The 25,884-nt window shown below is 44.1% G+C and overlaps 1 protein-coding gene across 1 annotated transcript; it reads left to right on the forward strand.

Moving 5' to 3' along the window:
* Nucleotides 1-13,261: 13,261 nt before the first annotated feature.
* LOC136474279 (uncharacterized) lies at nucleotides 13,262-13,880 on the forward strand. Its single transcript, XM_066471873.1, has 3 exons — nucleotides 13,262-13,333; nucleotides 13,485-13,556; nucleotides 13,704-13,880. The coding sequence occupies exons 1-3, from the start codon at nucleotides 13,262-13,264 to the stop codon at nucleotides 13,878-13,880; spliced, it is 321 nt and encodes a 106-aa protein (XP_066327970.1).
* Nucleotides 13,881-25,884: the final 12,004 nt, after the last annotated feature.

Consider the following 25,884-nt stretch of genomic DNA (forward strand, 5'->3'; position numbering starts at 1 on the left):
AAATTTGTTTGGGCTATAGCTTGAGGGTCTACATACCCGGCTTTCACACTTGGCATTTGTTTGACAATGTGCACTTGCATTCTACAAATCACGGCGTGGGTTAGTTACAACAAAATTCAAAGATTACATTCATATCATATCGGGAGGACAAGGACTTATAGGCACCACGTGCGAATTAGATTCATCTCCATTTCTCCTAGGTGAAAGCATGTGTGCATGTCATTGAAGTCAAAGACAATTTTCCCGGCTGGGCTTCCAAATGTGCCGGTGGGAAAGCATGCTTGTATGATATCTATGCTCGTTGGGAGAACACGCAAGTACCAATCATGGAACCTTCTCATTCCAAGTGGTAGGCACTGGATGTCTCAGTTTGGTAGGAAGGGCTTGCCTCTTTCATATTTTTTCAGGCAATCCTTTGACCATTCGATGGCATCAACATTTGGATACTGCTTTGCAATTTGGTGGAGTTTGCTACTGACGGCCTCCTTAGAACCCCATGATGGGACTTTTTTAACTTGGTTTTCAGGCTTGAACTGATCATGGGAATACCACTTGGACACCGATGAGACGTCTTTGATCGGAACATAAACTGGCCTTATGTTGATTGGAATCTTCTTTCGGAGTTCCCATTCAGGCACGTCCTCATCTTCTTATGCATCACCTTCTTCAGGAGGCACTCATTGTTCATGTATCGGTTGTGCTTGTTGAGAAGACTGTGGCATCTCATGATGCACTTGCCCAGTACGAGCTGGAGAAGGTTGTGGCATCTCATCAGGCACATGCTCGATAGGAGGCGGTGAAGAATGTGGTATCTCAGGAATGTGGGGGTCACGAGACGGTGAAAATATCTCCTCGGCCTCAACAATTCGCTCCAAATTTGGGAGAGGGGGAGGCAGCGAAGAAGCAGTCAATATAATGTCCCGTTTGTGCCAGAGGATGAACTGCCCCATAACATCTCCGAGTAACACCAGCCCCTCAGGAGTTGCGTAGTCTATCCTCCACTGCATGAACTCGGGCTTCACTATATGCACCTCGACCCTAGTGTAGTCCGGCGGTATCTTATTATTGTGGTGTAAGCCACCGGGAGGATGTGCCACACCCGTTGCCACCTCCATCACAGTGTTCTGTCGGCCACTGAGAAACACCAAGGTGCAACTAGTAGGTTCCCGTATGAGATCAACTGGGGTTGTGGCTACAGTGGAACCTTGGCTGCTAGGAACTTTCGGAGGGCTGCCAACTAATGCCAGTTCTCCCGGTGGCGTCACTAATATACGTGGCTCCGTAGACATTCCTTGCTCCTCCAGCGCCTTTGCAACTAGAGCCTTCACTTGGAGCTCAAGACTAGTCTCCCGGTCTCGGCCATGTTTCTTGTACATGTGCCTATCCTCTTCGAATCCTTGCTTCCAGGTCATCCTTTTCCCTAGCCCCCTGGTGCGGCATGTGTGCTCCTTGTTTCCCAAGCCAAGGCTAAGCTCGTCCCTCTCTCTGGAAGGATTGAATGAGCCCGTCTCTTTGTCTTCAGCATATTTCTGTATCCTTGATACCGCCTCTTGGGTCTCTGTCTTATCAAACTTAAGATTACTGCCGGATGGTTCTGTACTCCTCGTATATATCCAGTTCCTTGAGCGTACCTTTAAGTTCGTCACATCGATATTCCCAGCAGCTGTGGCCTCTTCATCCATCTTCCTAAACTGCTCTTCCTTAGCATAGTAGCCACTGGGGCCTAGATGATGGTGGTGTTTGTTCCTCTTCGCCAGCTTAGTGTTACGGGCACTGAGCTCCAATGCCTCCGCTGAAGTCTTCTGAGTCACGAGCTCCTCCCATTGACTAGGAGTTATTTTACCAAACTCATTGAAGGGAGTTAACCCCTTTTGGATATACTTCGTGTTGAGCTCCGACCTCCAACGTCGAAATGACTCTCCCATCATCCTAATAGCATTTTTTTACTAATTCGTGCTTACCCTCTAGAAATCTAAAATTGACCTTCAGCTGCCTATCCCATAGTGCATTCTTTATGTTCTCTGGTACCTCTTTCCAGTTAGGGATTGCTGGGTTCAATTTATCTCTTACTAGGGCCCCGATTGCATTATGGAATTGTCCTCTTAATTCCTTTGGCTCAAGGATCTCCCCTACTGGCCCAACCTCCGTTGTCACATAGCAAGCCTTATCTGGATATAGATTTCCTTTTCTATCCCCTCATTTCCTCTTAGTCTTGGTAGTCATAGTTGTGTCTTGAGTTTGTGGAGCAGAGGCATCGTGATCTGTCTCTGTGGTTGTTGCCTCTGCTCTCCTTTCCTCTACTCCGTCTTGTCCAGCGAGATGTCGCGGACATTGACGTCGTCTTTTCTGAGTTTTAGGAGGGACCTGTATATAGGACATGTCAGTGTTAGCAGAGGTAACACAGCCAAAGCTTTAGCAAAATTTATAAGCTAAGGCTTCTTCCCTACCTCCTCGTTTGGGTCAAAATCCTTGTCCAAATCTTCCTCCATTGGCCTCCTTCTTGCTTCAGGTGGGAAAGGATTCTCAGGACTTTCATATCCCTCTTCTGACTCATCATCCTCTTCTTCTTCGCCTTCAGCAGCCTCCCCTTTAGGGCCTTCCTCCTTGTCACACTCCTCCTGGGTAAGCATCACTTCTAGATCCTTTTCTACCTCGTTATCGAACTGTTCCTGAGTAAGCTAGTCCTCTAGTGCTTGCTCCTCAAGGGTTGGCTGTTCATCATGCTCGGGGCATCGAGCTGCACTGTCTGTTGTCCGCGACATTATTTTGCGCTTTGTTCTAAAAGATGCAAGAAAGTGTGCTTTAGGTACGCGAGAAGGTATAAGAAATCAAAAAGGTCTATAAACCAAAGTAGTCCTATAAAACAACAATATAAAAAAACGAGAAGTAGCAGTGGTAGAGGCCTCAGAAACATGTCAATCATCATCTAATCTTAAACTTGGAGCATCAAGGCATCATAACAGAGAAGAGAGGAGAAGGTAATGTAGGGGCGGCTGCTAATGATGCCAAGTTCCTCACAAGTTCTTAATCATCAGCTCATATTCTATATAATGTATAGACTTGGACAATTTCATCATTGGCAAAATAAAGGAGAGGAGAGGAGAGGGGAGATTTGGCAAAAAAGCAACAACTGCTTAGCAAACATAGAACAGTAGCTGATGGCAAAAATAGCCAAAAAACAGTAGTGGCCCACTGGTCCTATGCCCCCAAGCACGCAACTAGTAGATCAGCAGCAAGCTAGAAATTAAACAAGATTAATTTCACCAAATTGATGTAGATGTAGCTGGCTGGCTGATTAAAATCCCAAGTTCATTAAGCAAGGACGAGCAAGCTGCTAGGCAAGCATATCATCACACAGGAAGTTCACAACTACAGCTGGAGGCATTAGCAGTACTCCAGTAGCAGTACATAACAATACTAGCAGCTTTAGCTAGCTAGAGACACCGACCGACCAAGAAGATGATCGACCAAGAAAATGCAGTATGAACTAAGGAACTTTCTGGCACTAGCATGAAGGTCAGCAAGAAGAGGGTGCTGCTGTTATGGAGGCTCAGATGTGTCAAGAATTAAAGTTACCAGATCATGCTGATAAGAATGGAAAAGTTGCTGTGATGGTATGACAACATGTTAGATAGAGTAAGACAGCTAAAGAGCTGGATCTTCCAAATTCACAGAAGGAGAGGAAGACAACAGAAAAAGATGCCTCAGAAACATGTCAATCATCATTTAATCATGAACTTGGAGCATAGTGGCATCATAACAGAGAAGAGAAGAGAGGAAAAGGGCTAGTAATGATGCTAAGTTTCTCACAAGTTCTTGATCATCAGCTCATATTCCATATAATGTTTGGACGTGTGCAATTTCATCATCGGCAAAACAAAGGAGAGGAGAGGAGAGGGGAGATTTGGTAAAAAAAAATAACAGCTGCTTAGCAAACATAGAGCAGCAGCTATTAGCAAAAATAGCCAAAAAACAGCAGTGGCCCACTCATCCTATGCCCTCAAGCTGCACATTTGACAGATGAAAATCTGAACCATATAAAAATATATAGTTAATAGTACTGAATTATAGTTTAGGACAGTAGCAAGCCAGCAACCATAGAATGTAGCCAGGAATAGCAAACTATAGGTATCTGTTGGGGAAGAACAAAGCAAACTATATAAACTGTTGACTGAAATGAGCAGTTCACTGAAAATGGGTTTAATCTGAATTTTTAGAAGCAATAGAGCAGTGAAGTAACAAAATAATAATAACTATTAAATCAATCAAGTAGCAAGGACTGGTCAGGCGCTGCAAGTAGTTAATCACTAGCCTTGATATTAAACACATGGTATATGTATATTAAACAATCATTATTGATTCTATATATCCAACAAAAAAATGGGTAACTCAAGATAAGGTACAACCTCTTTTTATGAGAACAGTTGACTAGAGCTATCAGGCAAAACTAAATAAAATGAATTCTCAAATGTTACAAAAACAAGTTAGCTATCAGGCAAACTGAAATTACCAAGAGCATTGGCAGATTGAAATAAAGATCATACTCAACTGATTGAAATTATCAAGAGCTATATATGAGTGATTAGCTGGAACAATGAAAAACGACAAAAGTGAGGTTTGCTACAAGTTTGAATAGATGCAGATTGCACACTAGCATAACTGCTAGCAGCTGGGCACACTGTTAGATAAAACAATAGTAGTAGCACTGCAATTCATTCCTAGCAAGATCTATACAGCAGCTATAAATGACTTAGAAAGTGGAGCACATGATTTGTTTGGACTGCAAGTTGCCATAACTACGTAAAAAGGCATGTCCAGTAAAGCTATCTCGCCAATTTCGGCAAGTGCAGGTGTTAGGACTGCAGCTGGCAACAAAGGCAGAACACTAGAAGCTGGCAACAAAGGCAGAACACTTCATACAGCTACCCAAACAAAGGCAGAACACTAGAAGCACAAATAATTGACATTTTTAGCAAGTGCAGGTGTTAGGACTGTAGCTGGCAACACTAATTTAGCGAGGGTAGGGCCAGCAGCTGATCGACAGTGTTCAAGCAAAATAGCTTTTGGTTACCTGCTCCTGTGGTTTAGATAGATGTTAACTATAGCCTGCAGGCTGGAGCTGCGGCTGGGCTGGGCAGCTGGGTACTGAACATCCGAATATAGAGATCTTCCTCTTAAATCAAGGAACTAGAAATTGGATATACAAAGACAGTGAACGACCAGTGCTATGATTGAAAGATGATCAGAGGTGCGAAAGCGTCTCTTAGAGAAGCAACACCTTTTCGCTGGGTGTGCGTGCATGTTTACATAGGGTTGGAATATACCCAACTGTGGATTACACAAGGTTGTTAGTGGGAATGTGGGATCGAGCACCTAAAACTTGATGCTTATAGCCAATCCCTAAATTCAACATCCTCATAAAAACTCTAAAAAGATGATAAACTACTGGACTCACACAACAAATTTTACAGATATATGCATATGAATTTGTAACTTACGGAAGCTGCATACTTGTGAAGATTATTGAAAACAAGAAAAACAAACTAGCTGTCACTAATACCATCACTGGTAAAGCTCACCTAACAATGTGCATAAATGTAGAGAACTACTGAATTCACTGAAACTTAGAAACATACTACTTTGTTTTTAAGCAATATCATGCTCTATAAGCCTAGGTAGATGTCATAATCGAAACCAGAAAAACTACTGCAAAACAAACACAGCACGAAACATAGAGCGACTGGGGTTTACTCACCGAGGAACGAAGAGATCAGTCATCGGATCTCGAGCTGCTGTTGACCCCATGCAGCCCCGGTAGAGGAAGGTTCCGTCGCTGGGGGCCGGGCGCCTGGGGCCGGGTGCGGGACGCCGGGGGCCGGGCGCCTAGGGCCGGTTGCGGGCGTGGGACCGGTGGCGTGGCCGGGTGCGGGAGGCCAGGGGTCGGCGCGCGGGGGCGGGCGCCGGGGACCGGGTGCGGGTGTCGGCATGCGGGGGCGGGCGCCGGGGGCCGGGCGTGGGACGCCGGGGGTCGGCGCGCGGGGGCGGGCGCCGGGGACCGGGTGCGGGTGTGGGCGGGCACGGGACCGGCGGCGGAAACCCTAGGCAGCCTGACGGTGTCGGAGGAAGAAGACAGCGCCCAGACGATGACTCCCGTGCGCTTACTCCTATTTATACTAGGTACCATTTGTAGGGGCAGTTCCTGATCCAGCCGCCTCTACAAATACATTTTTAGAGGCGGTTCCTAATCCAGCCACCCCTACAAATGTATTTTTAGGGGCGGTTCCTGATCCAACCGCCCCTATAAATATTTTTTATTTTTTTAAATTATAAATTCTATATTTTTTATAACATAAAAACACAAAGTAATATAAAAAAATTGTGTATATACACAAATATAATATTTTGTATTATTCTATATGTGAAGAAATATAGATATAAACAATTGTAGTCAAAACAATATAGAAAACAAAAAAAAAACAAAAATTAAAAATTTGAATTTTAAAACTTCGAATACAATTTTATGACGTTAAATGAAATAAAATGAAAATGTTGTAAACATAAAAGTTGTATAACTCATCAACATGTATAACTTTTATTTTGGTCATCTTGTGATGTGACTTTGTTTGAACGATTCAAATTTTAAAATTCAAATAATTTCAACTTGAAACAATATTTTGAAAGAGTAAATGATTTCACATGAAAAACTCATGAATACCAAAGTTGTAAAGGGTAGTCTCACACACATGTATAAAATGTAGTCTCATACACATACAAAAATATGTAGTCTTACATACGTACATAAATATATAGTCTCACACGCATGCATAAATGAAGTCTTACAAACACACACTTACACAAACACTCTACGTTCAATAACTAGCTAGCCCGCTGTAACGACTTTCCCTTTGACACCTTTTCGTTCCCATGGCATTATGTCTTTAGGGAGGTTCTTTTCCACAACACTGATCTTCTTAGGAAAGTCTGTGAATAGCGGCATCTCATCGTAGTTATTGTAAGCTTCAACATCATCCACGACATCAACTCCAATAATGTGTTGTTTCCCGGAGGCAACCACGTGCTTTGTCTTCTTCTTCGGAGGGAGGTTACTTTGTGGGTCACACATATAGAAAACTTGTGCGACACGTGAAGTGAGCACCCAAGGGTCATCTTGGTAGCCTAGATTCTCGAGGTCCAGGACTCTCAATCCGATCTTGTTTAGTTGGTGTTGTTTGATCCAGCGGCATCGAAACAGGGCCACCGTTATATCCCTTCCATAGTTAAGTTCCCATATCTCTTTAATGATGCCAAAGTATTGGATCTTTCGCCCTAATCCATCGAGAGCCTCTATTCGAACGCCGCTGTTTTGGTTCACATATTTACTATCCTTTGCGTGGGTATAGTACGTGTACCCATTGATGTCATAAGCATTCCAAGATGTCACTTGTCTCGATGGCCCCTCCGTCAACCTACTGATGGTAATAGAGTCCATGGTTTCTCCAGGCGGTATGTTTTGGTCCTTCAACCATGTAGTTAGTCGTTGCTTGTGCCGTTTCATGACCCAATCATCCGAACGGCCATTTCTCTCCGCCATAATGATAGCCAAGTGTTCATCAATATACGGTTGCATCAGTTGTGTACTCTACAAGACACTGTAATGCACCCGACTCACCTCTTTGTAATCATGGTCGATGAACACATTTCTACCACTGGTGCCCTTCCCAGCCAACCTACCCTTATGACGAGAATCAGGTTTACCAATCCCTTTCTGTACTTTTAGGTACTCTTGAAAGCACTCGATGACTTCTTCAGTACTGTAACCCTCTATCATGGAGCCCTCTGGGTATGCTCGATTATGCACGCATCGACTTAAAACCGACATGAACCGCTCATAGGACCACATTTCATGCAAGTAGCAAGGGCCAAGCGCCTATATCTGATGAACCATGTGAATCATGAGATGTGGCATTATATCAAAAATAGTAGGAGGTAAACACATCTCCAGTTGGTTTTGTGTCTCCACCACAAATTCATGTAGGTCACTCAGCTCTTCCTTGCCAATCGTCTTCTGTGAGATCTTTAAAAAGAAGTAGCACATGCGGGTGATGGCCATTTTCAAGAACTCTGGCTTTATAGCCCTGATTGCAATAGGTAGAAACACTATCAGCATCACATGGCAATCGTGAGCCTTGCAGTGTGTTATTGACAAGTCCTTCATCGATACTAGCTTATTCACATTTGCTGAAAACCCAGTCGGGACTTTGATCCCCCTCAGGAAAGTGCATATAGCTCTCTTCTCGTCTGGTGTTAGGTTGAAGCACGCCACGGGCTGAGTGTATTTTCCATTAGCCTCAGGTACTGGGTGAAGCTGTGGCATCACGTTTAGCTGCACCATATCTTTCCATACTTTCAGACCATCCTTTGACTTGTCTGTGTCCATCAAGGTAGCAATGAGACTCTCAAAGACATTCTTCTGCACGTGCATAGCATCAATGGCATGGGGGACCTCCAAGTCTGGCCAATAAGGCAGATACTGAAAGAAGATCGATTATTTCTTGAAAGGTATGCCTTCGACAGGAGGTGTGCTTCTACTCTGTTCATCCCATCCGGATTCTTCTTTCCATAGACGACGCGTATGTTTTTCACCATTCTATACACATGTTCTCCGTTATGACGTCTCTCCGAAGGGTGTTCAATCTCTGGGGCGTTGTCATAAAATCTAAAGAATAATTTTCTGCGGTACTTGTGACTTGTCTTTAAGAAGCGTCAGTTCCTTAGGTAAACTATCTTCTTGGATGCATCTAGGTACACCCATGTAGTACCATCCAAGCAAACCAAACATCCCATCTTCCCTTTGATCTGTCCAGGCAAAGCAAACAACGCGGGGTAATCATTGGTAGTAACAAATATTATTGCTTTACATATGAAGTCCTCCTTTCGGAACGCATCGTACATCTGCTCCCCATGCCTCCATAGCCTCTCCATTTCTTGCATCAAGGGCTCGAGGAACACGTCTATATCAATGCCTGGTTGTTTAGGGCCAGAAATAAGAATAGTGAGGAGAAGGTACTTTCTCTTCTAACACAACCATGTTGGGATGTTGTACATGGTCAAGATCACTGGTCATGTGCTGTGGTTGCTCATCCTCTCATTGAAGGGATTCATTTCATCGGTGCTTAGGCCAAACCGTACATTCCTTGGGTCATCGCTAAATTCTTTGTGCTTCTCATCAAACCTTTGCCACTGACTACAATCAGCCGGGTGTGCAATCTTATCATCATCCACCTTGCGCTTATCATCCCACCATGTCATGAGTGTGGCTTCTTTAGGGTTTAGGAACATACGTCTCAAGCAGTCGGTCACTGGCAGGTACCACATTACCAGGGCAGGAATTCTTCTCTGCTTTGCATCGTTGCCTAATGGAGTGTCCTCTGGGGGCTGAGATTCTTGTCCCATCTTTTTTGTACCCTTCTTATTCCTCTTTTTCTTCGTGGATGGTTTGTCCCCACCGTAAAGGTCATTGTTCTTGTACCGGCTGGCCCCACACCTGGGACATTTATCCAGTGACTTGAATGTTTCGCCACGAAAAAGTATACAGTGGTTGGGGCATGCATGTATTTTTTCAACCCCCATTGTCAATGGACTTATGACCTTCTTCGCTTGGTATGTGTTGGCGGGAACTGAGTTTGGTTGTGGCAGCACCCATGACAGGAGATGCAATAGATCATTGAAACTACAGTCTGACCAGCCGTACTTAGCCTTCAGGATGAGCAGCTCAAGCACGAAACGTAGCAATGTCCAATGTGTCGGACAACCCTTTTCAACACCATACACAGTCTCCTTCGATGCTTTTGTCACTCTTTCCAAATTTTCTAGACCTTTCGGGCTATTTAGTAAAATCTCTGGTCCAAGGGTTCGAATCATGTCATCTAAATCATCTTCAACTCCGACACGTGCTCCACCATCATTATTGGCACCACCTTCGTCGTTACCATCCCAACCACCAGCATCACTACCTTGTTCATTGCCAAACTCAAAATCTATTCGTGCATCAAGCTCTGCTGAATATTGGGACAGGGATTCTATGGTTTCGTCGTCGTATTCCTCCTCATCCTCGTCGTTAACAATAACCGTTTCACCATGATGAATCCACACTGTGTAGTCCTCAACAAAACCTCGCATAATCAAATGTGATCTGATGATAGTCACATCTGTCCATGCCATATGGTTCTTGCAATTTTTACAAGGGCAAATAATTGTATCCTTATTCTCTTTCAATGTCGTTGCATGCTTCGTTGCGGCTTCAATAAATTTATCCACCTCTTCACGGAAACCTGCCTTGAACCTTAACGAACCATACATCCAAGAGTTCCTGTACTCCATCTTTTACAACAACAACAAAACAAACATTAAAGGACTACTTATTCAGATATATATAAAAATGAATCAAAGCAATAATTATTTGAGAATAATTGTATATACCTCAGATATATATGAATATAAATCTAATATAATTACATGAAGCATACAAACACACCATGGTAGAGGAAAATTAATTAATGGCCCATTTATCCATAAATAATTAAAATACATATTTATTGATTACAATAAACAATTTCAAAGACAACAATTAGCAATAATTATACTTTACCCAATATCTTTCATACAAACCCTAGTCCAAATTTATCAAACATAAATTTACAAAAACGAAATTAATAAAAAAATCAAACCCTAGATCTAGATCACATGACATGAAACATCCATAAAACTAACTAATGGTTCACTAAAATCAAGAAACATGGACCAAATAAGGGTATGATCTTGTTCCCCTCCCTAATTTATCCTAGTACATTTAAAAGTTGGGTCTAATTTGCTCATAAATAGCTCAAGCACCATAGAAGAGAGAGAAAAACAAAACTCTAATTACTCACTAACCAACCATTAAAACTTTAAAAAAAAGTGTGGAATAGCATTTTCTTACCTTCTACAACCTCTCCACCAAAGGATTTGAGACCAAAACCTTCCCCCATTAGTAGAGCAATTTTTGGGAGGTGCCCAAGGCTTCCCCACCTTTCTTTCATGGGTTGGAGTGAGTGACCCGAGGAGGAAGAAGGTGCTGCTTCTGTTTTATATAGGGGCCATTTATAGGGGCGGCTGGTGATTGAGCCGCCCCTACAAATCGGAGCTATAAGTACGGGGCCATTTTTAGGGGCGGCTCAATCACTAGCCGCCCCTACAAATAGCATTTCCAGGGGCGGCTGGTGATTGAGCCGCCCCTACAAAATTAGACCCCATTTGTAGGGGCGCCTCGTAACACCAGCCGCCCCTGCTGTTCTATTTGTAGGGGCGGTTGGTGTCTGGGCGCCCGAGCACGCCACTGTAGGGGCGGCTCCATTACCAGCCACCCCTAAAAAAAATCAAACCGTTGCTAAAAATCGTTTTCTACGTGGTGGTGGTGACGTCCAAGTCTGCATGCCACATATTGTGGCTCACATTTTCGTTAAGATATGGGTAGAAACCTGTTTTCCTAAGAGAAAAGAGCCCAAATTGACAAAATCTAAGCCTTTTGTGGTAAGGGGCAAAAGGACTATATCTACAAATTCACCGACTAATAAGTTTACACAAAACACGACAAATCTACATGTAGTCTGCACTGAAAGCGACAATCTATAAATTAAATAATGACCGGCCTAAACCGACAATCTGCAAATGCGTTAAGCAACAGACTCAAACCGACAATATACAAGTAGCAGAAATCAATAACCAGTAGTTGTCTAAAGCAAATAAGACGCGCAAATTGACAATCCACAAGTTCATCATGCAACTACTACTCCAATCTCGATAAGCAACTGCTTAATGCTTATGCGCCATGCTGCAGCCCAGGTCTTGGCCAAATAAATCAATAGTAAATCAATTGAACGATGAAGGATTAGGCTGTAGCAATTTCATTCATACGCGGGCCATAGCTTGTTCTTGGATCCACCCTAGTTACGGGGTCTGTAAACTCTTTCTAACTCCTCTTAATGAAGAACGTGTTTATGCACAGTCCAAAAAAAATAGCAAACTCCAATATATGTGAAAAATCTTAATCATGATCTAATGAGCTCCCTATAGGAATCTCCTAACAGTCCAACAAGATTCATGAAAACTTGATTTGATGAACTTAATTTGTTCATCGAGCACATCATTACATAATTTGTTTTTGTAACACAATGAAGAGGACGACATGAACGGAGAGCGGGGAATCTAGACGGCGCTGCCGCTACGAGTCGTTCGAAAGATTTTACTCGTGTCGTCTCACCTAACTCGATCTGGTCCGCTCTTCCCCAGTTTTGGTGGGCAAAAAGGCTCCCGTTTCGACGAGCGACTGGCAACACGCTCCCGCGGAGCCGCGCGCGGTGACGCGCGGGGTCTGCAGGCCGTCCTTGTGGGCTTGTGGCTGCATGCATGCTGCTGTCCTGCCAATGCAAGGCGCGTCCCATGCAAGCTCAACGCTGCAGGCCTGCGCATGTAGACATGCACGGGAGCTCAAATTGTGTGATGCTAGCTTGTACAGTGCTCCACTAGTTTAACCACTAGCGGCATGGGTGTTATATATGCAGCTGGCTCACAATATATAGTATTGATTAATAATCTTTTTGCATAGAAAATAAAGGGGCCTAATTAATCTCAGAAAAATAGTCTTTTACCTCTTAGTAGTACAACAGCATGCGGTTCTCCGATGTTGTTTAGTTTTTATGTGCTTCTCCTATAGTCTTATGCATCTAAAGAATCACACAAAGAAAAAAAAGATACCTTATTCTACTCCCTCTATTCGAAATTTTACTCCCCTCCATTTCAAATAATAAGACGTTTTTAGTTTTCTGGATACATAGTTTTTGCTATGTACTTAAACATATACTTTGTCTAGATAATACATAATAAAAAAACAATGTATCTAGAAAAGATAAAATGTCTTATAATTTTGTAACGAAGGAAGTAAAGTCTTTTTGGCTTTTTTTAAATATATATAGTTTTTACGATGTATCTAGACATAATGTATATCTAGGTTCATAGCAAAAACCATACACCTCTTGAGAGAGTACTTTATAACAGTTTTTTTATAAATAAAAAAATAGACAATCCTAGCTGGGTGTGGTTGGTGACAGCTACACTTTCCACCCCAACAGTAAAGCTAGCTCTATAAAAGACCAAGCCCCATGACCTCAAAAATCACAGTAGCCAGATCTAGAAGTGAGCGTCAGGCTCAAACACGAGATAGGTGATGTCGCTGGAGGATAGTTTCAAGAAGAGAGTAGCCAAGTGCCGCAGGGAACATGACATTATTTACAAGCAGGTAATCATCGGCTGGTTGGTCATTTAATTAAAATCTGCTTTCACTACGGTTGATTGAATAATTAATAATACGACTTCAGAGAACGGCAAAGAATTGAGAATACTAAATCTCCATATGTGTTTATCTGTGCTATACTGCTATGCACACGCAGCTCCCAGTGCTGCTAGAGAAGCTGGAGATTCTGTTTCCTACGGGGAAGAAGACGGAAAGCTCCGAGCCGCAGGTAGGCAAATCATAATCTTTTTTTTTTTTGACTTCCCAGCGGTCTGTGAACCAGATGCCGTAAGCTAAACCATATATACGGAGGCAACGCTGCAACTGAGTATATAATCTACTAATTTGTCTCTGGATCTTTCCTTGCTTCTCTCAGAACAAATCTGAAACAAAGAAGAAGCTGGTCGCCCCGCTGACGCCGGCAGAAATAGGGGAGCGCTACAAGGATCTGGAGGAGACCATCAAGGGATTCCTCAAGGACCTGGACGACGCCGAGAAGGAGACCGGAGGCACGAGCCAGGCGGCAACGCCACCTTCAGTGGAAGACGAGTAATAATCAAGAGCAGCAGCAGCACAAGGAGGGAGCCAGGCCTGGATCTGCAGGAGGATCAACCCGTCTAAGAATGATTATTAGTTTCTTATTTCGTCGTTCATTTTTCTCAGTTGATTAATCGTCTGGATGTTGGATAATAATTTAGCTGTTCTGGTGTGTTGTGATTCCGATCGATTAGGGCAGCTAGCTTGTGTTCGTCAGCTGTACCCAGACTGCTCGCTTTCCGTGGAATCCGAGTACTTCCTATGTGTGTCGTTTATGATTATGATCTAGTTTATCCTTACTGGCATGATGAATCCGAGTACTTTCCTATTTGTGCCAACTATTTACTCAATGATTTTCTCTTTATGTTTCCTCCCCGCACAAGTTTTTGTTCAAGCTTATATTTTGCATGCTCAAGTATATATGATCACATGTTCTATCAATTCGTTCTTTTGTTGGAATATTTTATGCAATTCTTGAGGTGCGCTTAATACTTCTGTCATTTCTAGTTTGGGCTCAACATAAAAAGGCATCACCTCAAATAAGTGCCACCATTTTTTTTCTAATTATGAAAATAAAAAATATCAGGCACACCACTAGCTCAATTAGGAATAGGAAATACCTGTATTCATTAGTTGTTGTACAAAATCATTTTTTTAGAGTCAAGCATCTTTCTGTTCAACATCTAATAAAAAAATATTTAGTATGATAAAAGGCTATATGGATATGACTTCGATTGGCTCTATAAATCTAGCTAAGAGCAATTATAATAGCAGGCTGTAAGTTAGCTGAATGCTGAGATGGAGAAAGAGAAAAGAAGAGAATAGGGAAGCTTTCTGAGAGAAATAAGTGGGTCATATATTAATTGTGAAGAGCAAACTACTACATGACATGAGTGGGCTAAGAGATGGACTGTAAGGATTCATACGGGCTTGCTCTAAGAGACAAATGCTCTTGATATATAGTAATATAATAGGACCTCTTAATGTGGACAAATCCCGAGATTTTAAACTTTATACTACTCAAGACATAACAAAGTCCTAAGACCCCTCAGCATAAGGCCTCCCCTGTGGGCCGTTAGTTTTTTTCTAAGTTAAATTTCTTTTATTTTGATCTAGTTTATTAAACAAATACACCAACATCCGTAATAAAAAATTAAGTTTATATTAAATTCACCATAAAATGTCTTGACAGCCAGGCTAGGGCATTTTGTTGGTATTATTATAGTTGTTAATAAATTCATTCATATAAACTTGGTCAAAGTTAAAAAAATGTTTCCTTAAAAAAACTAAAACAGTGTAGTTTTAGAAAAAAAATAGTACCGGAAAATGTCGACCAAAGCCTACTTCCCAAACTATGTTTTTTTCCTACATCTTGCTTTTGCGACAAACTTTGTAGCAGCCACAATATCCATTGTACCTTGCCCACCATTAGAATCTACATAATGAAGTGAACATACTTGGCACACAACTAGTGCAAATTGACAATCACAATTTCATTCAGACCAGAGCGAACAAAATTGCAAAGAAAAATGTGTAAATGGACAAGCAAGATTGTCTTTGTCGTAAAAGGGCGAAACAATAAACTGCATGCAAATTTGTTAACCAATATATGTGAATCAATAGTCTACAAGTTCCCAAAATGGAAACCAACAATCTATGCGCATGAATGGATGCAAATCGACAATCTACCAAGGTGCTAATAAATGTTTGGAAACCGACAATTTTGTAAATGAATTAAGCAACAGGCGAAAACCGACAATCTACAAATTTGCAAAGAAAAAATTGTGCAAAAGGACAAGCGAGATAGTCTTTAATTTGTCGTAAGAGAGCAAAATGATAAACTACAAATTTGTTAATCGATATATGTGAATGTGTTAAAAACCGATAATCTACAAGTTCGTTAAATGGAATCCAGCAATTTGCAACGACAAGATGAGCAAATGGACAAGTAAGATAGTCTATGTTGTAAGAGGGTGAAATGACAAACTACAAATTTGTTAACCAATGTGTGTGAACAGTCAGTCTACAAGTTCCAAAAAGGAAATTGATAATCTACTAAGCATTAACGAATGGATGCAAAATGATAATCTACCAAGGCACTAACAAATGGTTGCAAACCGACAATCTATAAATGTGTTAAGCAAAAGGCAAAAACCGACAATCTACATATTCATTAAATGGAACCCGACAATTTGCAAAGAAAAAATGTACAGATGGACAAGAGAGATAGTCTTTATTATCGTAAGAGGGTGACAGGTCAAACTGCAATTTTTTAACCAATATTTGTGAACCGGCAATCTAAAAGCTCTCAAAATGGAAACCAACAATCTAGGCATTACTGAATGGGTGCAAACCCACAATACCATGGTGTCATGGGTTCGTAACCACAACTAGGAATTAGAGGATTGATTGGTGGGTCGATGTGTGGGACTTTGGTGGTTAGCACTCAAGACACGAAAGGTTTATCCTAGTTTGGGCTTATGAGCCCTAGGTTCAGCAACGAGTTCTTCGTGTTAGAATGCTCAAGCGAGGTCTTACACACACGTGCGCGGACACTGAACACACACACACACACACACACATAGAGAGAGAGATATGGTAGGGGAGCAGTAGCTAGTTCTAGTCTAGGGTTTCTTTCTTAGATTGGGTCAAATCGATCTACTTGCTAGTCCACAGGAGCCTCTACCCTAACCTATATATCTCTTGAGGGGTGAGAGGAGTGCAAGGAGTTGGGTCAGGTAGCTTCCTTGGTCATCAAGTGAGCTTAAGGGTTTCGTGTTCCTAATCTTGGAGTTGTTGGGGGGCGTCCGTCGTTGTCTCCTTTGTGGTCTTGGCCGATAGTGCTGGACCCATCCCTGATGTCGCTTGCAGATGTCTAGAGATGATCGTCAGAGCCTAGAGATGTCATTGTGTCTCCCCTAGGTCTGCTCTTCTCTTGGTGTTCCGTCGCTTGCCAACGATGGAGAAGCCTCCTTTGTGGCCCTAGTCGATAGTGCTAGACCCATCCCTGATGTGGCTTACAGAGGTCTGGAGCCAATCATCAGAGCCTAGAGATTGTCAGTTGTGTCTCCCCCTGGGTCTGCTCTTCTCTTGGTGTCCAGTCGCATTGCAAATGAAGGAGAAGGCCCCCTAGGAGAGACTAACATGGTGCCCCACACCCTCATCTCTTCCTTGAGGCAAAGTGACTACACGTTCCCCCTATTGTGTTGCGTCACACCCTAGGCCTAACCCCTTGCTAGGAGTGGTTGAGACAAAGCCTCACGAGAGCAAGGGGACAACACTCTGCTAGGGCCGTGGGCGCTGCAACTCTATTCGTGTCTTAGTCTCCTAATGCTTGTCAGAAGATTCCTAGCATCGTTGCATGCTAAGAGTTGGTCAGGACAATAGGACATGGGCCTGTTGCCATAGAGCCACCTTTAGTTAGTCATGGGCATTGGCGCTGGACACTTTAGGGAGGCCTACGTCGAGCTCCTAGGGAGCCCCTAGATTCCTGGGTGAGGGACTGTGTTTGCTGGTTCAGCCAAAGGTGCCTTTCATGAACAACGAGACTGCCCATCGCCCACGCTATCTTGAGCCCTGCGAGCATTTCATGATATCCGACGGGGGCATGTGAGCGCACCGGTTGGATGTAGCCCCTGAGCCTTGGGCCTGATTAGGAAAGTCGGTTAGGAGTTAATCATACTGTCATGATGCTAACCCAAGGATTTAGGTAACCCTAGTGTTATGTATTCATCAAATGGCGTTGATGAATGGTTGCAAACCAACAATCTATAAATGTGTTAAGCAAAGGGAGGAAATCAACAATTTATAAGTTTGTTAAATGGAATCAGACAATTTGCAAAGAAAAATTGTACAAATGGACAAGAAAGATAGTCTTTGTCATAACAGGGTGAAACGACAAACTACAAATTTGTTAAGCAATATATGTGAACCAACAATCTACACAAGTTATAAAAATGGAAACCTTCAATCTACCATAAGGCGTCAAAGAATAGGTGCAAACCGACAATCTACCATGTTGTTAATAAATGGTTGCAAACTGTAAAGGAAAAAGTCTACTTAACCCCCTCACCAATAAAACCAAGTATTCTACCCCTCAAACTATTGAAAATCGTCTAAATAACCCCCTGAAGCAGTTTTGATGGTGGTTTTGATGACGTGACATATTAAAAAGTCTATATAACCCCATAACTTATCAAGGGTTGATTGCATGACCCCCTCAACTATAAAATATGATATTATAGCCTGTAAAGCATCAAATAATGTTTAAATGGCTAACCAAATGGTCTTTATGGTCAGTTTGAACACCGTTTCCCGCCACACTGGCCTAAACACACATGCTTGCACATAGGCCATTTGTTACCTCCACCTCCCTACTCTTTCTAGACTGACCCACCGCTCAATGAGCAGCATGTGACATCTTGTCTCTTGCTCCACCTTTCATCACTCATCGTCTCATTGGTGTCATTGAGCTCAAGCACGCCACACTTACGTCGTCGTTCATCCCCTCCCACATCGTTCATCTAGTCGTCCTTTAATTTTTTAGGTAGCCATAAGAGGAGAAAGCGAGAGGGGCAGGGAATGTGGGAGGTAGCCATAGGAGAAGAAAGTGAGAGGGGTGAGGATGTGGGAGGATCCAGATGATAAGGGCGCAAGCATAGTGCATGTGCTCAATGTCGTCAAGGGGGAGGCAGTCGATAGGCCTATGTGCAAGCATGTGTGCTTAGGACTAGTGTGGTGGGATACAGTGTCCAACTGACCCTACATGACCATCATTTGAACATTATTAGATGTGTTAAGAGCTACAATATCACATTTTATAGTTGAGGGGGCTATGTAGTCAACTATTGGTATGTTAGGGGGTTATATAGACTTTTTAATATGCCACGTCAGCAAAACCACTTTCAAAACCGTGTCAGGGGGTTATTTAGATAGTTTTCAATAGTTTGAAGAGATAGAATACCTGGTTTTATAGGTGAGGGGGTGAAGTAGACAACTACCAATAGTTGAGGGGGTTAATTAGACTTTTTCCAAATTGTAAATGTGTCAAGCAAATGATGAAAACCGACAATCTACAAGTTTCGTTAAATGGAATCTGACAATTTGCAAAGAAATAATGTACAAATGAACAAGCAATATAGTCCTTGTCATAAGAGGGTGAAATGACAAACTACAAATTTGTCAGGCAATATATGTGAGCCAACAATCTATAAGTTCTCAAAATGGAAACCGACAATCTACCGCATGACGTTAATGTAGTGCAAACCGACAATCTACCATGGCGTTAATAAATGGTTGCAATCCCAATTAGAGGATTGATTAGTGGATCGATGTGTGGGACTTTGGTGGTTGGCACGTACTCGAGACATGGAAGGTTTATCCTAGTTTGGGCTTATGAGTCTGGTGGCTTCCTTGGTTGGCAAGTGAGCTCAAGGGTTCATGTTCCTAGTCTTGGAGTCGTTGGAGGCGTCCGACATTGTCTTCCTTCATGGTCGTGGATGACAACGCTAGAACCTTCCATGATGTCGCTTGCTAAGGTTTGGAGCCGGTCGTCAGACCCTGGAGATGTCATTGTGTCTCTCCCGGGTCTGCTCTTCTCTTGGCGTCTGTCGCACGTCAACAAAGAGAAGCCCCAAGAAAGACTAACATGGGGTCCCACACCATCATCTCTTCATTGGGGCAAAGAGACTGTACATTTCCCTGTCGTGTTGCATCACGCCTTGGGCATGACCCCTTGCCGGGAGTGGCCAAGACAAAGCCTCGCTGGAGCGAGGTGACAACGCTCTGCTAGGGCCGTGGGTGCTACAACTCTATCCATGTGTCAGTCTCCTTAAGTTCGTTAGAAGATTCCAAGCATTGTTGATGCATGCCGAGGTTTGGTTGGGACGATAGGACATGAGCCCATTACCACTAAGGCACCTATAGTAGATATCACGGGCATCCACACCAAGGATTTAGGGTGAGCCCCTAGATTCCTAGGCGAGGGACATGTTCACTGGATCGGTGAAAGGTCCCTTGTTTGGTTTTGGTAATTGAGTGACAACAAAGGTGAACTAATATATGTTATGTGAGATACATAGGTGATTAGTCCATAGGTACACTTATGTGAGCAACACATGCCATGAAAGTGGAAATGGCTTAGAAATGTTGCAAGGCTCACACATGTTATGAAGGAGCTCATTGTATATGAGACATGACATGGAATTATGTGAATAGGTTGAGAAGATCAAGATGAGGCTTGGCTTGATGGACTGGTTGCAAGCATGAAGGGCAAGTCAGAGGGCTTTGAAGTGATAAACTTATGTGGCGGGGAAGCTTGAAGCAAAGACTTAGGCGCCGATGAACCGAAGCAACGGTGAAGAGCAAGCTGAGGTCAAGATCGATGAGCCAATAAAGTCAAGTGATGATATGAAGTGGATATCATTTGTTGATCGAGGTTGGTGCATGTGTTGCATCAACATTGGAGGAGATAAAATGGAATGAGCAACAGCAAAGGTATATTGGTAGAGAATTTCATTTCACCGGTCAAAGGTTGTGTAGAGAAGTGCATAACCGGGTTTAGGATAGATAGGCCATACTATCAAGAGGGGCAAACTTGTTTACATATCGATCGTCTAGTGTCACTCAAGTTATCTAACTTTGTATCATTGCTAGGATCGAGTGGCATGGAGAAAAGAGGTGCTAATCCTTTAAAAATGTTTGTGAAATTGCTAACACACTTGCACATGGTGGTGTATACTTGGTGGCATTGGCATATTTACAAAGGAAAAGAATTTGGAAATGATAGGAGGTGTCTTAGGGGCTCTGTACCCTAGTCAGTGAGAAGGCCAGACCATGGACTTTGGGTTCAGACCCAAACCCTTGCCTGCACAGTAGTCGGGCGAGCTCTAGACCCTGATGGCGTGCAGGGTCCAAACCAAGTCATGACGGTCCAACCGAGGGCAGCAACAGCGTGGTAGCTCTGGACCCTTGGTGTCCAGAGGGTTTGGACCAAGGTGTGAGGGTCTAGGTTGGTGACCCTAGGACACATGGCAAGACGGACATGCGAGCAGTGGGAGCTCCATACTCTGGCACATGGTTCGAAGGCACTGATCGGACTCGGTTTAGAGCATTTGGAGCTCTCGATGTAGTTTCTAGAGTGCTCTAGACTCTACTATTCGTTGGTTCGGATGCTCTGTTCTGAGTCTGATCCGGAGGTGTTGCTGCGCGTGTGAAGTAGCTATTGGAGATCAACAGTCGGCTTCAAATGCAGGGGACATGTGGCGAGATCCTATGCTCTAGGCCCTAGTGAGGCATGGTCCGAACCCTCGGTCTAGAGCCTGCATGGATGAGTTTTGAGCAACTAGCTCTATTTGGCCTTTGGGCTATAAATAGAGGGTTGCTCAGGCTTAGGTTGAGCACCTTGGGGATGTGTTGTCCCTTGTGTGTGCTCAACTTGGGAGCCCTCTAACTCATTTGTGCTTGCAAGAGTGCGAATCAATTGCGAGTGAGTGATTCTAGTGCGTTGCATCATGAGATTGCATCGAGTGACACTAGGTGTTCGAGTTGCAAGCTGGTGGTGCTTGTTACTCTTGGAGGTTGCCACCTTCTAGATGACTTGGTGGCGTGATCTTCGTTGAAGCACGCAAGGAAGCTTGTGTGGTGCTCTAGAGAAGTGATTGTGAGGGGTGTTGTGCTTGCCCTACGGGAGCCACAAAGAGCAACTCTAGTAGAGAGAGACTGCGAAGGGCGACAAATGGTCCGACTATGTCAAAGTGCTAGAGCTTGTGGTAAGCACTCCACGTGGGAGAGTATGACTTGTAGGTCACCACTAGCAAGAGAACCAGGTGGCAACCTTGGAGCTTGTCCCAATGGGGACTAGCTTGTTGGCAAACAAGTGAACCTCGGGATAAAAATCACCGTGTCAACATTGTTCTTTCCGTTGGTTTGCAATCTTATTACACAAGCTTGTATTTATTAATATATATATATATATATATATATATATATATATATATATATATTGTGCTTGTGTAGTTGCTCTTGTGACTAGTTTAGCTTTAGTAGCTTGCTAGTTGCCTTCTTTACTTATGTAGCATAGAAGTCGCTCCCTTGTGTAACTAGTTGGCTTGTGTAGCCTTGCTAGGTACATTGCTTAGTTGGTGTAACTAAATAATTTGAGCTCTTTAATTTGGCTTGAGTAGCCTTGTTATTAAGCATTGCTAGTGATCTTAGGCTTTATGCTTTTGCATACTAGTTTGTGTTGGAGCTCCCCCGTTGTTTGAAGTACTAGTTGCATAGGTTTGTGTGACCTTGCTTCTAGAATTAATTTGGTGAGCTCTAGCTAGCCCGACACCTTAGTTGCTTATTTAGGATTTTTATAAGATCCTTGAGAACTTAGATAGAGGGGTTTAGTCTTGGATAGACCGATAATTTTAATTTTGCATTTATTTCGGTTAGCCAGCGTGATTAATTTTTTAAAAGGACTATTCACGCCCCCTCTAGTCTGCCATCTCGACCCGACAATCGGCCAAAGGCACCTTTCGTGAATGACGAGGCCACCCGTCGCTTGGGCTATCTTGGGCCCTACGAGCCTTTCTCGATATCTAGTGGGGGTGCGTTAGCGCACCCGCTGGGTATAGCCCCCGAGCCCCTGGCCGATTAGGAAATTCGGTCATGGGTTAACAGTACTATCATGATGCTAATCCTAGGATTTAGGTAGCCACGTGTTATGTATTTATCACATGGTGGTAATAAATGGTTGCAAACTGACAATGTGTAAACGCGTTAAGCATAGGGCGAAAACCAACAATCTATAAGTTCGCTAAATGGAATCTGACAAGTTGCAAATAATACAAATGCACAAGCAAGATAGTCTTTGTCATAACAGCGTGAAGCGACAAACTACAAATTTGTTAAGCATTATATATGAATTGGCAATCTACAAGTTCTCAAAAGGGAAACCTACAATCTACCTACAAGGCATCAACTGAATGGGTGCAAACCGACAATCTACCATGTCATTAATAGATGGTTGCAAACTGTAAATGTGTTAAGCGAAGGATGAAAACTGACAATCTAAAAATTCGTTAAATGGAATCTGACAATTTGCTAAGAAATAATGTACAAATGAACAAGCAAGATAGTATTTGTTGTAAGAGGGTGAAACGACAAACTGCAAATTTGTTAAGAAATGTATGTGAACTGACAATTGTCAAGTTCTCAAATGGAAACCGACAATCTACCGCAAGTCTTTAATGTATGGGTGCAAACTGACAATCTACCATGGTGTTAATAAATTGTGGGGGGTATGACCCCGGATACCCACGGCAGACCACATGGGCTACGCCCCCTAGGGGTGACCCAGCCCACAAGACAAAGCCTTGCGGGGTATGACTCTGCTCGGCTCCTCCCGCAAGACACCGAGAAGATAGCCTAATGATACTACGAGATCTGTTAGAATATGTATGATCCCAAGATTCCTGTAATCAGTTATTACTTTTCGGTTATCTCTTAGATCTAACCGACTTGTAGCCCTGCTCCTCGGACTATATAAGGTGGGCAGGGACCCCCTCCAAATTCATGCGATATCATATGATAGCTAATACAAACTAACAGACCACAGGAGTAGGGTATTATGTTATACTGACGGCCTGAACCTGTCTAACTCGTGTGTCTCTATTACCTTTTTGTTCTAGATCTCACGCTCCTCTACCGATCAATCTACCTTCGTGGGATACCCCTCGGAGGCCTGCTGACGATATTCTATCGACAGTTGGCGCGCTAGGTAGGGGCGTGCGTTCTATTTCCTTCTCGAACAAGATGGTTTTTTCGCACGCTCTTCACCCCTCCTGCAGCCCAGCCAGATCTCCATGGTCGGATCGATCTCATGGATCATCAACGCTGACAGAGTCAGAGAGCTCCTCAACCCGGTGTAGATCGATTCTACACCGATCACCCCCGCACCTACAACTATAGGTCCAATATCGGAACCACCTTCGAGGTCACCTTCATCAACAACTCACCGCTCGCTTCCTTGCTACCAGAGGAGGCGGATCAACAACCACGATCTAATCGCATCCATCGATCAGGTTGGTCTGAAGCTTGCCGATTGCCTCTCCATCGCCGAATCGGCTCTGGACACTCTGGTCTAGCGCTGACCATCCTCTGAAACAGATCTGCTGGAGGCTGCTCGGAAAACTCTAGGAGTGGCGACTCTGCCCTTCGAGCTCGCCAATGTCACCACCACCTTCCAAGATGCCCTAAGGGGCAAATTCGCCAACCAGGTGGGAGACATCCACCCTCACACCAATCAGATTGCCGACCTAGCCTCCGCCAGCCATCAACATGCTCCACGTCGGACCGATGCTCTGGAGCGTCCCTCCAGACCATCCCTAGAGGAGAATCTGGGCTCTGAGTCCTAGGGCTTTACTGGAGACCCTCACCGAAACCTTCATCGAGCAACTTCCTCTCCCTCCATTCCATGGTGGCGCAATCTTCAACATTAGGTGTCGACTAGCCCCCTCGGAACGGCGAAATCGGAGGAGGAACACTGCCACTCAGTGAGAACCGAAACATCAACCGCACACAACACCGAGCAAACGAGATTACCCTTGCGATGGACGAGCTAGTAGCTTGACTCGTAAGGAAGGTCGCCTCCAGCGCAACCTCAATGACGAGTTTCTCCAGCGTTGACGGCCACTGACATCTACAACACTCCAAGCACCAACCTGGCCATGGCCACCAATGAGCTCGCCTCGGCTCCTAGTAAACACCAAAGGTCGCTAGGGTCATCATCAATGCTCAAAGCGGATGCATTGTTCAGGTCAATGAGATCCACTAGGATCAAAGACCTTCCTACTCCACAACCTCGATTCGCCGATCAGTCGCCACAAGATTCAATCGCCGCCTAAGTCACTTCACCGACTAGCACCGCGACGACAGGCAACCCCTACAGGGCAGAGCCAGGGGAGACCACATCGAACATCACCGCCAACCCGACCAGGAGGTCGACCGGGACGTCTGAGTGCACCTCAACAATCTCCAAGATGCATGACGACGTATCGACGAACGCCGCTTCGGTTGCCATGAAGACGAAGTACACCGCCGCCAAGAGTACGAGCAAGAGTACGGTAACCCGAACTCAGCTCTCGCGTCGCTTGCTAATGGCAACGTTGCAGACAATGGCGCCGACAACCCCGAGGGGCCCCTAGCATTCACAAGTGCTCTCCGAACACTCCAGTGGCCCCATGGTTTCAAGATCACTAGGGTCGAGCCCTATGAAGGAAAGATGAACCCAACACAGTGGCTGCAGGCTTATGCCACTGCTGTCCGCGCCATAGGAGGAGACACCAGTGTCATGGCGAACTATCTTCCCGTCATGCTTATGACAGCCGCCATGAGCTAGTTTACAAGCCTTACCCCAGACTCCATCGGATCCTGGGAAGAGTTGAAAAAGTCTTCACCGACAATTACATGGCTACGTGTACTCGACCGGGCACCAATGATGATCTAAACCGTATCAACCAGAAGCCATCCGAGCTCCTGCGTAGCTACATCTAACGCTTTTCTGAGATGAGGAATTCTATTCCCAATAGCACGGAAGCTGAGGTCATCACCGCCTTCATCTGAGGACTCTACCACCATGAGCTTTGCTCCAAGTTCAATCATAAGCCGCCCACAAGGATTGGCGAGATGATCACGACCACCAACCAGTACATCGACGCTGAGGAAGCCAAGGTGCGCTTCAACGAGGATGTGGGGACTCATTGCCCAACATGCCGCTGCGATGACTACCCCGATGAACGACGCCACAATGACCGCCGCTACGATGACCGAAGTTACCATCGTGACAACGGTCCGTGATCGGCCTATAGGACCCAAGCCTAGCCAAAATCACCACCGCCGGCCAGACCACATCGTCACTAGCCATCAATGAACCTCAGGCCAAGTGCAACTACAATGAGCAATATAGGAAGATCCTCAATGGCCCATGCCCTCTCCACAAGAACGCCAAGCATAAGATGAAGAACTGCCTTGGG

The sequence above is a fragment of the Miscanthus floridulus genome, chromosome 8 (genome assembly GCF_019320115.1).
Source record: "Miscanthus floridulus cultivar M001 chromosome 8, ASM1932011v1, whole genome shotgun sequence".
NCBI classification, from domain to species: domain Eukaryota; kingdom Viridiplantae; phylum Streptophyta; class Magnoliopsida; order Poales; family Poaceae; genus Miscanthus; species Miscanthus floridulus.